The sequence below is a fragment of the Ichthyophthirius multifiliis genome (genome assembly GCF_000220395.1).
Source record: "Ichthyophthirius multifiliis unplaced genomic scaffold scaff_1120509251340, whole genome shotgun sequence".
Lineage (NCBI taxonomy): Eukaryota > Ciliophora > Oligohymenophorea > Hymenostomatida > Ichthyophthirius > Ichthyophthirius multifiliis.
In genome coordinates, this window is record NW_004085969.1 from 1 (window position 1) to 15,113 (window position 15,113).

Consider the following 15,113-nt stretch of genomic DNA (forward strand, 5'->3'; position numbering starts at 1 on the left):
ATTTTTTTTACTTTAATCCTTTTTAACTTTTTTTATATAACAAAATAATCAATATAATGAAAAAATTAAAAAATAAATAAAAACAAAAAATATAACAAATTTCTATTATTAAAAAAATATTTTTTTTTGTTTATAAAATATATATCTTAAAAAATTTAGCTAAAAATTTTTATTATATATAAAAACACAAAAAAAAAAATTTAAAAACGAAATATTTATAATTTTATATAATAATTATAAAATTGATCTTTATATATTTTATTTTTAAAAACTTAAATTAATTTATATTTAATGTTTTTTTTATAATAGAAAAATAAATTAAAGATTAAATTTCTTTATATTATAATTTGATTAAGATAAATAATTAATTTAAAATTAAAATAAATTAAATTTTTTAAAATATTTAAAAATAATTGAAAAAAATAATATTATTTAAATAAAAAAAGTTTAAATAATTATAAAATAATTTATAACAAAAAGAAATAAAAAATGAATTAATATGAACAAAAGTCATTTAAAAATATATTTCTATATCTAATTATGAAAAAAATTAAAATAAAAACAATTTAATTAATTATTTTCAAAATAAAAATATTAATAATTATTTTTATATAAAAATTAAAATAATGATATCAATTTTTTAAATAATTATAGAATCTCATAATAATTCTTCCATAATCTAATCAACAGACTGTCTATAATCTACTTTCCAGAAATTATGAACTAAATATTCACTTTCGATTTCTTCCTTTTCGGTTAAATCAATATTTCTACTTAAAAAGATAATATAAATAAATAAAAATATATATATATATATATATATATATATATATATATAAATTTATATATATAAATTACTTAATTTGGTTTTAATTTTCAATTTATTATTAGTTTTATTCTTTATCTAAATTATGATTTTATTTAGAATCGTCTTCATTTTTATTTTATATATTATCTTTATTTAACTAATCATTTTTCTTTAAATTCTAAATATAAGCATTAAATTTCTAAAAAAAAAAAAATGAAAAGAATAAAGATAATTAAATAAAAAATTTAAAACCTCGTATATTTTCTTTAAATCAGCTTCTTATAATTACTTTTGTCATTTATATCTTCTTTTCCTTTTTACTCTTGGATCTTCTCCTGCCAATTAAGAATTTTCAACTTAAGTGATTTCTTTGAATTTTCCATTTAAATAATATTTCCATTATTCATTTCAATTATTTAAATCAAGCATTTCTAATTTTAAATTTCTTATATTTTTTGCCAAATTAATAAGGTATCCATAATAACCTATTCTTATTTTTCTTCATTCCTTATATTTAAAAGAATTCATTTTCTTATGTATTTTTACTAATAAATGATAATAAATTAAAGTCTTCCTTTTCAAATAGATATTTAAAAACAATATCTGATTTTTAACTAGAAATTAATCCTTAAATTATTATTTTTTCTATTTATATATGTAATAAATTATTCCATGGATATTATATAACTAATTTCTATATTTTATATTTTATTTTAATTGAAATAAAAACTTATAATAATAAATAAAATAAAAAATACTAAAACAATTTCAAATATATTATTATGAGCAATTGTTTCGATTATATTAATACTTTATAGATTCATAAAATATGAAATGAGTTCAATAATTTTCATTTTTCCAGTACTAAATCCTATTAAAATTTCTCCAAAAGAAGTATTATGTTAAATTCCTTAAGATTTTTATAAAGCTTCAATTAATATATTAATATTATCTTTGAAAATATTTTCGAAGGGAAAAGATATTTATTCTTCTTCTATTACTACCATTTCATCTTCTTCTGTTTTTGTTTTATTTTCTTTACTTTTATTAATATAATATTAAACAATTTAAGACAAAATGCTAGATTCACTTGTAAGATATTTAGACAATTTAATTGCATTAAAATAAATTTATATTTGATTTTCCTATATAAAATATAATCGAGTGCAGTTTAAATACATGCATTAAAATTTTAAGTATTTATCTAAATAAAAACTTCATTTAAAATTAAAAATATATTATCTTTTTCATCTATATCAATAAAATTTATTTAAATTATTTTTTAATGAAGTTTTTCTAATAAATAAGTTCTTTACTCCTTAAATTTAAAAATAATTATAAAAAATCGCAATATATATAATATATATATATATATTTATATATTTATATATTTATATATTTATATATTTATATATTTACTCTAAATAAGTCTGATTAAAATTCATATCCTACTTATAAAATTAGTTTTTAAATAACTTCCGTTATACTTTTATTTCTTAAATGATTTAATAAATTATCAAGTATTTATTATTAATTTTTTACTAAAATATAAAACTGAATTTTTATTTATTTAAATAATTTTATTATAAATTTTTAATGTTTTTTTTTACTTGTCCATTTGTTATTAATAAATTATTCATTGCTTTTTAAAAATAACCTGCTAAAGTATCATCTAAAATTTCATTTGTATTTATAAATTACAATAATTAATTTGTATATTATTATCCTGTTATTTTTATTTAATTATTTTATTTTTCTATATTTTCTTCTTCATTATTTTCTTCTTATTTAGTATCATTTTCATCTGATTAAGAATCATCCTATTATTTTTTTAAAATATAAAAACTATAAAAATATTGAACTTTTTAATCTTCTTCGCTTAATTTTGTATCAAAATATATTTCTTGTAGACCTTTTATTTATATTCCTAAAATTTCACTTGCTATAAAAGGATATTTATAAAGTTTTTTTTCATCATTTTCTTCAGGATTAGGCATTTTTATTGAATAATTTATTATTTATTATAAAAAATATTAATTTTTTCGTAAACTAAAAATAATAAAATTTATCCAAAAAAAAAATAAAAATTTGTTATTAAATTTTACAATTTTATAAATTTCTTTGTATTTTATCTTATTTCCGTAACTATATTTTCTACATCTAATAAGGATTCTACTGTTAAGTTTTCTTATTTTAGTATAGTGTCTAGATTAGATTAATTTGTAAAATAACCAAATGCATTCCAAAAAGAGCTGTATTAACTTTTATATTAGAATTAATTTTTAATATTAGAATTAATTTTTATTAAGTTACCCCAAAAACATTTTTTTATATTTTATATTTTATATTTTAAATTTTTTTTTTTTTTTTTTTTTTTTTGGCAATTATTATTTTAAAATTTTTTTTTCAATAATTAATTTAAAAATAAAAATAAATTACTAAAATTATATTTTTTTTATATATATATTTAATTGAATGATATTAAAGTTAAAAATTTAAATGTTTTTTTTTTTTTTTTTTAATAAAATAATATGATATGATATGAATAGTCTATTCCATTCCGAATTATTCTTTTAATAAATTATTTTTTATTATTATTTTTTACAAATTTACTTTTGTCTATATTATATTTAAAGCATTTTTCAACATTTAAATTAATAATATTTTTTTATAAGAATTAAGAAATATTAATAAATATTGAGGTTTAATATTTTAATAACTTATTTAACTTTATAATAAATTAATAATCATATATATTATTATTATATTTTTTATTAAACTTCTAAATTCTATAAGAAAAGAAAATTAATCAATTATAAATTTCCGAATATTATTATTATTTTGTTAAACTAGATATATATAAGTTTATCAATTTTTATTGGCTAAATTATCTTTTTTATAAACTATTGATTTTTTTATTATATATAAAATACAATATTATTTTATTAATTTTAATATAAATTATAATATTTTTTATTTATTTATATTTAAACTTTATTTTTAAATAAATTTTATAAAATTATATATATTAAATAAATATATAGTTTTTAAAAAAGCCGAATAATAATAAACAAAATGGAATAATAATCAAAAATAAATTAATTAAATATAAAACTTTTTAAACACAGTATCGTTAAATATGTAAAAAAATTAGATTATTAATATTTTTTAGTAAATAAAATATTTTTCTAAAATTTATATTTATTAATAATTTATAATTTTATATTATATTGTTTAAAATAGATTTAATCAATTAATATTTCACATACTAATTATATAATACATAAATATTAATTTTGTTTATTTATATTACTTTTTTATAACTTTTTATATATTAATAATTTAAAAATATTTGGTAAAAAGTATTTAATCAAATCATTTTATATTTATAAAATTTTCATAATATTTTTCTTAGCCTAAAAATATCTAAAATTCTTGATAAAAATTAAAACTACTCATTATTAAACATTAAACTAATAAAAATTAAAACTGTAATTTAAATAAATTATAAAAAAAAAAGTTAAAATAATAATTTTTTTAAATTAAATAAAAACTAGTTTAAACTTTTTAAAATAAAAAAAATCATAATATTTAGATTATATATTATTTTAGTGTAGATTTTAAAAGAAATTAAAAAATAGAAATATAAAATATCTTATATAAAAATTATTCATTATTTAATTTTTTTTACAATTATATATATATAAATTATTCTTATGTATATAAATTTTATTAATATTTAAATATAATTAAATTATTATTTTTATTTATAAATATTATATAATAATTTTATTTTTTTTAGTTTATTATATCTATATATTTTAATTTATTTTTAAAATTATAATAAACTTAAGGAAAATTGTTAATTAATACTTGAAATTTATTATTAAATATTACGAAAAAATGATATATAATACACATTCAAAAATAAAATAAATTAAATGACAATATCGATATATAATGAAAAAAAAAAAAAAAAAATATAATAATTATTTTTTATATAATAAATATTTATTAATATAGATTTAATATTAAAGAATTTTTAAATTATATAAAAATATTAATATAAATTTATATAAATTTATATTTTTAAATATTATAATTTATTTGTTGTATTTTTATTTTTTAAATATTTATTTTATTTTTTTGTGATGTAAATAAGTTTTAAGGCTATAAACAATTTTTTTTTAAAAAAAAAAATATTATTAATATTTATAAAATAAGTGTATTCTTAATATATTTTTTTATATATAATTTTATTTAAATATTCTAAAATATTAAATAAATTGCTTTTTACATCTCATTTGATATCTATTAAAATAATTTAAAAATTTATATGTATTAATGTAGTATAGTTCTTTAAAATTATTATCCCTAATAAGCTATGATGAATTAGCTTAATAAATATTAGATCTAAATATTTTTTACTATTAAAAAAGAAAAGATTAAAAAGAATTACAAGCTATTTTTGTCATAAAACAATAAAAAGATATTAAAAAATTCTATTATTTTTAAGTTTTATTTAGCTTTAAATTTACAAATACGTAAGAAAGTATTAGGAATTGTATTTAAATATTTAAAAAGGTTATTGTAATATAAAAAATGAAAAGAAAATAAAAAATTTAATTATTATTTATATTATTAATTCTTATATATTTTTAAAAAATAAATAAATTTTTATTAATATTTATATTTACAATAATCTAAAATTGAATGAATTTTTATATAAATTTATATATAATTATTTTATTAAATAATAAAAATTTTTTATTTATTTATTAAAATAATTTAAATAAATGAAAATATCTAATAAATTATATGAATATTATATAATATAAAAAAAATATTCATATAAATATATATATATATATATATATATATATATATATATATTTATATTATTATTATTATTTTCACAATTAAAATATCTGAATTAAACATTCAAATTATAACAATAATTATAAAATCTATATAAATTATAATATATTAAATTATATATTTAATTTATCAAAATTAATTTTCATATTATTTATGTATTTATATTAATTATTAGTTAAAATAAACTAAATAAAGTTTTCTATTATATTTATTTTATATATTTATTATATTTATTATATTTTAATTTTATTTTAAAATATAAAAATAATTTAATCATAAAAAATTTTAATTTATTATAAATATATTAAAATATAATAATTTTAATTAAATTAATTTTATTAATATATTTATATGTAAAAAAAAAATAATTTTAATTATTAGATTATATACATTTAATCTTATGTATTAATATTTTTTTAATATGTTAACTTTTTAAATGAATAAAATTGTTTAATAATAAATTATTAATTTTTAATTAATTAATTATAATGATTTTATATTTAATATTTATTTTAATAATATAAATTAAAAATAAATATTAAATAAAATATTAATAAGTATATTAAATAATACATATAAAATTAATTAAATAATTAATATATGTTAATATAATAAATTAATTTTATTTAGACATACATTTTTTAATTATTTTAAAAATATTATTTGAAATTATTTATATAACAAACATTTATATAATTAAAAAATGTCCATAAAGAAAAAAACATAATGAATATTGATTTAATTTAATTATAAAATTATTAAAATATTATAAATTAATTTAAATTTTTATTTATATTTTAATAATTTCAAAAAACTTATTTATAAATAAATTTACAAACCAATTATATATTTTATTTTTTTCATAATTTATATATAATAAATTTAATTAAAACGATAAATAATTAATTAAATAAAACTAAAAACTTAAGAAATTTTTATTTCAGATTAAAAAAAAAAAATAAGTCAAAGAAGAACTTTTTACATTTAAATATTATTATTATTATTGTCATCATATTTTACCAAATCCTCGTAATCCAATCTTAATTTAACAGTATCAAAAGGCATCTTAAAAGCCGCAAAAGCACTAATAAACGAGAAAAAGCTAAAAATCAAAAGCGGATAAACATAATTATAAGAATAAACTTACATAATAACAAAAGGCATGACAATAGCTGCCAACCTACCAGCCGCACTATGTAATCCAATAGCCGTACATCTCATTTTTGTATTATATATTTCATTAGTATACGTATATAACATTGAATGAATAATCCTATAACAAAACCTGGCAAAGCCCTGAAGTATCCCCACATTATTATCTTCTAAAAGTGCCAAATTAATAACTCCAGTTAATAAAAAGAAAAATATCAAAGTATTTTTCCTTCCAAAAAAAGGTTTATCAATTACATATATAGCTACTAAAAAAGATGGAATTTCTCCAGATACCATTAAAAACATATTCAAAAAACTTTTTTTTATTTAATTTAACTAACTAAAGGGAAATAAAACAACTACCCAATACTATTAAAATGTATAAAAAACCATTAAATAGCCAAACTGACAGTAATCAGAAAATATTCTGGATTAAATAACTCAGTTTATTTTTAATAAATATTCTTTTGTTTGATTTCTTAACCGAATTTTTATATTCTCCATTAGTCTAGTTATTTTTTTTCGTCTTCTGTTATTATCTCCCCTCCATCCCCTTTATTTATAATAATCATTTAATTCATTATTTCTACAGCTTCGTCAATTCTATTTTAAGAAACTAAATACCGAGGAGACTCTAAAACATTATTATATGTTCCATAAAATAATACAAATGCAGGAATACTACTCAAAGATAGCAAAAGTCGCCAATTACCATGCTACATATCCTATAGAACTAATATACACATTAAAATTCCCCAAAATTAACCTAAAGCAATACAAAAATTAATAATAATAGTTCCTTTTCCTCTATATTTTAAAGGAGAAATTTCCGTGAATAAAGTTGTGGAGAGCGGAAGTGTAATCCCATAAACAAAACCATATAAAAATCTTAAAATAAAAAGCTAATATAAATTATATGCAAATAAAAAAATAATAGCTGTAATTCCATAAATTAATGAAGAATATAAAATTACATTCCTCCTTCCATATTTATCGGATAATGTTCCAGTTAATAATGCTCCCATAAACATCCCAAAAAAATATAAAGAACCTAATAACTAAATTTCTTTATTTGATATTATTTCTTCTTAATACATAGTATTAAAATCTAATTTTATTATTGGTAATGTTATTGATATTAATAATAATTCAATTCCATCATTAAAATCTTGTAAACCCATTATACTCAAGACATATTTTTAGTATTTTCCGAAACCAATTTTTCTCTCGAGGATATTATCCATTACATCTATATCGGATACAATTTATATATTAGTCTTATTATTTATCATATTAAATTAATTTAATATTTTTTTATTTTTTTTTTAATTAAATTTTTTTTATTATTTATTTAATTAAAAAAAATTCTCATATTACATATATAATACAAATTTATACTTTATAAATTTTAATCAGTTTATTAATAAATTATCATCAAATATTTAAAAATTTTTAAGTTTTTCTAATAATTTCTATTGAATACATTAAATAAAAAATATAAGTTATATATTTTTTCAACTAAAAATAACTAAAATTTCAATACGTAATTTGTTTTTTATATATATAATAAATAATTTAATATTTTATTATATAAATTAATTATATATTATTATATTTATATAATTATAATATATATATATTTTATCTTTAAAAATAAATAATATTAACATTAAATTTAAATAAATAATTAATATTAAAAAACATTTAATTTTTTTATTATTTTATTTAAAAAATATAATCGAAATTAATTTATTTAGTATATTAGTAATTAAATATATAAATAATATATTATATTTAACGAAATATTTTTTATATAAATAAAAAAAAAATTTATAATGTTTTTAATTTATTTTACTATAAAAATAATACAAATAATATATCAATTTTAATAAAAAATTATTATTTATTACATATATATATTAAATTTAAATAAAAAACAAAAACTTATATTATTATAATATTTTATTAATTATTAAGTATTTTTAATTTTATAATATAATAATATCAAAAATATAATTTATAAATGATTATTTATAAAAATAAAAAAATAAATATTATAAAATTTAATAATTGAAATAAAATATTTTTATATAAAAAAACCTATATATAATATACAATAATAAATATATTTACATATATCTATATTTATATAATTATATATATATATATATATATATATATATATATATATATATATACAAATAATTAATAATATTATTTTTATTTTTTAATGTTTTATATTTTTATTTTATTTTAAATTAAAATTTTTTTAAAAATTTTTGTATAATTAAATTTAACACGTAATTAAATATATATTAAAAATCAAATTATTTTTATATTTTTAAAGATAATTTCAATTTAAAGTTATATTCATATATTAATTATTAAATAATTTTATATTTAAAATTTAATCTTTAAATTTTTATTTTTTAAAAATTTTAATAGTTAAATTTTATATTGAATTTATTTTTATAATATAATTATTATTTTTTATATTATTTTTCTTGTAAACTAATTAAATTTCTGTGCTATATGATTTTATATATTTTTTTTTTATTATTTTTATTTTTATAAATATAAATGTGTTTTTTTTAAAAAGCATATTAGTATTTTATATAATTTTAATAATATAATTAATTTCATTTAAATATCTTATTTTTTTATATAAAATAAAATTAATAGTTTCCTATGTTTTCAGATTGTAATATATTTGATTTAAAGAATGACTTTTATATATATAAAAGATTACTAATTTATTTGAAATTAATATTTAAAATAGTATCATTATGTTATTTAATTAATGTTTATAAGTAATATTTTTATCATTCATATTAGATTTATTATGTATATTTATTCTAAAAATCAATAATAATATCCCTGCTTTTTTTCTTAAACTGAAATTGTATTTTTTTATAAACTATTGCTATCGCATTTAAAATTTATTATAGATTAAATTAAAATTATAAATATAAAATATAAATGATATCTAGCCATTAAATATGATAATTATAATTCAAGTTTAGTATTTTAATATTAATTCTCCATTTAAATTGTTTACATACTATAGTTTCAAAATTTTTAATTTAAGATTCTAATGTAAATGTTTTTTTTAATTTTATTTAAAAGCATATAAATATGTAAATTAAGACTAATAGTATTTTTTATTATAGGCTATTTTTAAATATATATTTAAATTCTTTGAATGTTTATTTTATTGTCACAAAAATATTATATATATTATATAGATATTTACTTTTTTAGTATATTTGAAATATATATATTTGAATATTATTGAAAGTTAATACTTATAACACTTATTTATTTCAATGGACTTTTTATTAAATGTTTTTTTTTTTTTTTTTAAAGAAAATATCAATTTTTGATTTTGGTTTTTTCTAAAAATAATTTTAGTTTTTTTGAAATATTTAAGAATTATTTTTTTTATTTATAAGAAAAATAAATAAATATTATACTAAAAATTATTAACTCTATTAAATAATTATTATATTTTTATATTAAATATATATTTATCGTGTTTTTTAATAATTAATTATTGGATAAGTATTTTTTTTTTTGTTCAATATTTATGTTTTTTTTTTTTTTTTTTCTTAAATTAATTTTATATATATTTTTAGGTTATATTTGTTAGAATAATAAATAGTTAGATATTTTCACAAAATAAATTATTTTTTTATATAGTTAAATAAATATTTATATCGATTAGTAATATTATTATATAGATAACTTTGATCTAATTTTATTACAAATTGAAATTTTATTATTTCGAGCTTTTATTTACTAATAATCATAAAATAAAATGATAAATCTTTAATATATATATAAAATAAATTATTATATTATAATATTTTTTATAATAAACAATATAATATTATAATATAATCCAATTCAAATAAAAATTAAAATTAAAATTTTTAATTTAATAAAAAAAACAAAAATTTAAATAAATAGAAAAAAAAATTTGTTATTTTAATAAAAAAAAACGCTTTTAATATAAAAAAGAAAAAAGTAGCAAATATAAAAAATAATGTACTCATCATCATATTTTTCTTAGCAAAATCTATCATAATTATAACCAAAACTAATATAATCATAATTTATAGAATAAGAAAATTAACATAAAATGTTCTAAAGCGAAAATATAATACTTTAAAGTTTTCCCAGTAGTCAAGAAGTAGTCAAACGTTCAGGAAATAATTATAATTCTTAAGTATTTAAAAATAAACAATCCTAAATTGTAAATTAAGTATATTCTCAATAATTAATATCTTTAAGTTAAAAAATAGAAAATAATGAAGAAGAAGAAGATTAAAAAGTAAAAAATAATCATTTTAATAAAATAAAGTTATAAATTCTGAAATCGAAAATGCTAAATTTGTTGCCAGAAGAATTTTTGAAAATTACGATAAAGGAAAAAAAGGGTATTTAGAATTATAGGACTTAGATCCTATGGTTAAGGATGCTTATTAATCTTTTCATATAGATTATTATGGATAAAATAACCATATAGAAACTTATAAATCGGTTTTAGATACTAATAATGACGGAAGAGTAACATATTAGGATATTGAAAATCTTTGTCTTAAATATTTATGTGGAATAGAACATGATTAAGAAGAAAAAGTAAAAAAAATGCTAAAAATAAATACACTTAAGAAGTTTAATAAAAATTAGATGTGGTAAATAATAATTTTTACATCTTTTTTTGTTTTTTGTTTTAAAAAAAATAAAAATAAAATAAAGGCAAGAAGATTATTTAATAAATATGATATTGATAAAGGTGGTTTTTTAGAATAAAATGAAATTATTTTATTAATTAAAGATACTTATAATGAAATGAAACTTACAAATTATTAACCTACTTAAGAAGATTTAAGAGTTTGGCTTTTAATGGCCGATTCAAATACTGATGGTAGAATTTCATTAGAAGAATATGAAAATATAGTCATTAAATCATTAAGGAATGCTGGAATTAAAATTGAATAATAAAAAATGGTTTTTTGAGAAAATAAAATAAAATATTTTTTTTAATTTTTTTTTTTTTTTTTTAAAAAAGTAAAATTATATTTTTATTAATTTTTTAATTTATAATTTTTTTATTTTTTAAGTTAATTTTTTTTTAAATTTAATATAATATAATTTTATATAATTATTTGTCTAAAACATAATTATTTAATTTTGTCAAAAGAAATATATATTTAATATATATTAATTTATATTCTTATATATATATAATTAATTTTATATTTTTTATTAATAAATTAGAAAATTATTTATATTATAATTATTATAAAATAAATATTATATATTGTATTTAGTAATTTTAATTTAAAAAACATTATTAAATATTAATTTTTTTAAATATTTAATTCATCTTTAAATTATATTAAATATTTAAACCTTTAAAAGTCACTTTTTTTTATCAATTTTTTTATAAAAATTATCTATTATATATTAAAAAATTATATAAATTCAATATTTTTATATAAAATTTATATGCAAGAAGAAAACTAAATAAAATGATATAATCAATATAGTATTTGTATATAATAATAAAAAACTATATATAGATAAATTTATATATATTTTATATTTTTTATTGATAAAATATTTTTTTAAACTTTAAACTTTTTTTTATTTTATAAATAAAAATTTATTAAAGTGCAAAAATTTTATGTATTTCATTTTTCAAAAATTTTAAAATTAAATAATAATTTTCTTAACATTTTTTTAATTTCTTAATTTAATAAATTTAAACTAAAACATATATTTTTTTACTTTTTATAAAATTAATATTAATAAATTATTAATTATGTTTATAATATTATGAAAAAAAAAAAAAATTCTTTGATATTTTTAATTTTTACATCTTATTTCTTATCATAAACTTTTAAATAAATATATTCTATAAGCATTATTTATATTTTAATTAGAATTAATTTATGAATTTTGTATATCAATTATTATTTAAAGACTTTGATTTTTAAAATCAAAGAATACTTTTACCATTTTCACTAAATAAAATACAATCTGAACTAAAAATTAAAAAACAAAAAAAATATGGAAATATTTATTTACAAAATTTAATATAAAATTTTTTATAATTTAAGTTTTTTTTGCTTTAAAATTAAAAATTTCTAAATAAAACAAATATTACAATTTAATATTAAATAATTTTCGCATAATTTTTTCTTAAAAAATAAATTAAATAAATATTTAAAGATATAATAAAATATATAATTTATATATTAATAAATAATTAGTATCTAAAAATAAATAATATATATACATATTTTAATATACATACAATATATATTTATCATGATGTATATTTTCATATATTTATTAAGTTAAATTAATTATTCATTTTATTATAGTATTAACAAGATTTTAACATACAAATTTTCAAGAAAAAAAAATAAATAAATTATTTATAACTAAAATTCAAAAAATATAGAAATTATTAAACATTTATATAATAATAAAAAATTAATTTTACAAATAAAATATTAAATATAAATAAAAAATTTATCAATAATATTGAAGAATGAATATTACTTAGATTAAATTTTAAATTAGACAATCAAAATTTGCATTTAAAATTAATAAACTAAATTTATATTTAAAAAAAAAAAATTATTAATGATATTAGACATTTAATATAAGAATTATTTAAAATAAAAAAAAAATAAAGTATATATATAAATATATATATAAATATATATATATATATATTTATATATATATACATATATTATTCTATTTTTAATTGAATAAAAATAACCTTTTATTTTAAATAGTCTATAATAATAATAATATATTTTAAAAAATGAATTATATATCAGATGATATATAGAAAGTACTAACAGAAATTATCGGTAATAAATAATCAATAATAATATCAACATTAGCCTGTATATATACTGCGAGCTCTGAATAATAATGGTTAAATTCGAATTTGTAAGGAATATTATGTTTAATATGGGACCGTGAAATGCAAGGTACTCCATTTTTGAAATTATTCGATATTGAAACATTCGAATTATTATTTGATTGTGAATTATATATAGATTTTCATAAATATTGGTCACCAGAGACTCCTGTATTTTATTATTTTGAGTACTATAGTGGATTTATTGGCATATTATTCGCTAGTTAAGATGAAGGATTATAATTTAGTTAAAAATTGATAACCTATAGTATATAGAATGATTATTAAAAAAATAAAAGAAATAGAAAGGTATAAGAGTAAAATTAAAAAAGATTTTTAGTAATATAATTAATAATGATGAAAAAAATTCCGAAATTTCTCGTCCGAAAAATTTAAACCATGAATCTTCATTTGTTTTTGATATGGAAAAGAAAGAATTTATATATTCATAAATGTCACCAGAAATTTAAAGGATTTTCGAAAAAGCAGGAATAACTGCAAAAGATTTGGATAATAAGGAAATTTCTAATATTATTTTTTAAAGTGTAATAAGTTTCTAAGAAAATCTTATTCAATTCGAAAAAAAAAAATCAGTTAATTAAACTTCTATTTTAAATATTCCTAAAGCACCTACTTTAAATATACCCAATGCGCCAGTTTTAAGTAATAAGATAGTGGAAGAAAAATTAGATAAAAATAAAAAATAAGACAATAGGGAGGAAATGTTTAATTAAATTAAAAATGGATAATTTAATTTAAAAAAAACTAATGTTTCTAATAATAAATAAACTAAATTTGATATTCCAAAAATGAATTAATAATAAGAAGAAAACTTATCTAATTATTTGTCGAAAATGATTTAGGAAAGAAGATAATTATTAAGAAGAGATTATAATAATAAAGATAGTGAAAGTAGTGATAATAATAGTGATGATATTTGATTAAATGTTTAAAATTAATTTAATAATAATTTATTTTAAGGTTAATATTATATATAAATATATTTTTATTTTTATAAAAATTAATTTTTTTTAAAAAAAAAAAATTAAAATTATCATTTTTATTGATTATATATTAAATAAATAGATTAAGTTTTTAATAATAAATAAATATATATTAAGGTATATATATATATATACATATATATATATATAAATATTTATATTTTTATATATTTATATTTTTTTTTTTAAATATATTATTTTTATTATTTTAATTTCTATTTTTTTTTTTTTATAGAACAAAAATATATTAAATATATTAAGGTTAAAAATGAAATGACTTATATTTTTAATTTTTATATTATTAAAAAATTTTATTAAATTA

General features: G+C 12.6%; 2 protein-coding genes across 2 annotated transcripts, besides 37 other annotated features; both read left to right on the plus strand. All coding sequences in view use genetic code 6, as the record gives it.

Moving 5' to 3' along the window:
• Positions 1-552: 552 nt before the first annotated feature.
• Positions 553-608: a microsatellite.
• A 176-nt stretch (positions 609-784) lies between these two features.
• Positions 785-855: a microsatellite.
• Positions 802-852: a microsatellite.
• Positions 856-2,158: 1,303 nt separating the features above from the next.
• Positions 2,159-2,223: a microsatellite.
• Positions 2,169-2,226: a microsatellite.
• Positions 2,227-3,064: 838 nt separating this feature from the next.
• Positions 3,065-3,112: a microsatellite.
• A 22-nt stretch (positions 3,113-3,134) lies between these two features.
• Positions 3,135-3,166: a microsatellite.
• Positions 3,163-3,187: a microsatellite.
• Positions 3,179-3,234: a microsatellite.
• Positions 3,180-3,232: a microsatellite.
• A 496-nt stretch (positions 3,235-3,730) lies between the features above and the next one.
• Positions 3,731-3,791: a microsatellite.
• A 197-nt stretch (positions 3,792-3,988) lies between these two features.
• Positions 3,989-4,030: a microsatellite.
• Positions 4,031-4,851: 821 nt separating this feature from the next.
• Positions 4,852-4,895: a microsatellite.
• Positions 4,877-4,916: a microsatellite.
• A 701-nt stretch (positions 4,917-5,617) lies between these two features.
• Positions 5,618-5,713: a microsatellite.
• Positions 5,652-5,713: a microsatellite.
• Positions 5,658-5,707: a microsatellite.
• A 173-nt stretch (positions 5,714-5,886) lies between the features above and the next one.
• Positions 5,887-5,929: a microsatellite.
• Positions 5,890-5,940: a microsatellite.
• Positions 5,894-5,936: a microsatellite.
• Positions 5,895-5,927: a microsatellite.
• A 190-nt stretch (positions 5,941-6,130) lies between the features above and the next one.
• Positions 6,131-6,173: a microsatellite.
• Positions 6,174-6,215: 42 nt separating this feature from the next.
• Positions 6,216-6,256: a microsatellite.
• Positions 6,257-7,113: 857 nt separating this feature from the next.
• IMG5_185020 (hypothetical protein) lies at positions 7,114-7,797 on the plus strand (the record flags this gene model as incomplete). The annotated part of the gene is made up of 1 exon (XM_004027296.1): positions 7,114-7,797. The coding sequence occupies one exon, from the start codon at positions 7,114-7,116 to the stop codon at positions 7,795-7,797; it is 684 nt and encodes a 227-aa protein (XP_004027345.1).
• Positions 7,798-8,136: 339 nt separating this feature from the next.
• Positions 8,137-8,198: a microsatellite.
• Positions 8,199-8,393: 195 nt separating this feature from the next.
• Positions 8,394-8,453: a microsatellite.
• Positions 8,406-8,480: a microsatellite.
• A 459-nt stretch (positions 8,481-8,939) lies between these two features.
• Positions 8,940-9,036: a microsatellite.
• Positions 9,037-9,374: 338 nt separating this feature from the next.
• Positions 9,375-9,411: a microsatellite.
• A 562-nt stretch (positions 9,412-9,973) lies between these two features.
• Positions 9,974-11,860, plus strand: IMG5_185030 (hypothetical protein; the record flags this gene model as incomplete). Its single annotated transcript, XM_004027297.1, has 3 exons — positions 9,974-9,992; positions 11,202-11,479; positions 11,600-11,860. 3 exons carry the CDS (start codon positions 9,974-9,976, stop codon positions 11,858-11,860), a joined length of 558 nt encoding a protein of 185 aa, XP_004027346.1.
• Positions 10,764-10,864: a microsatellite.
• Positions 10,770-10,839: a microsatellite.
• Positions 10,773-10,819: a microsatellite.
• A 57-nt stretch (positions 11,861-11,917) lies between the features above and the next one.
• Positions 11,918-11,975: a microsatellite.
• Positions 11,925-11,963: a microsatellite.
• Positions 11,976-12,049: 74 nt separating the features above from the next.
• Positions 12,050-12,103: a microsatellite.
• Positions 12,104-13,544: 1,441 nt separating this feature from the next.
• Positions 13,545-13,604: a microsatellite.
• Positions 13,551-13,611: a microsatellite.
• A 1,298-nt stretch (positions 13,612-14,909) lies between these two features.
• Positions 14,910-14,968: a microsatellite.
• Positions 14,969-15,113: the final 145 nt, after the last annotated feature.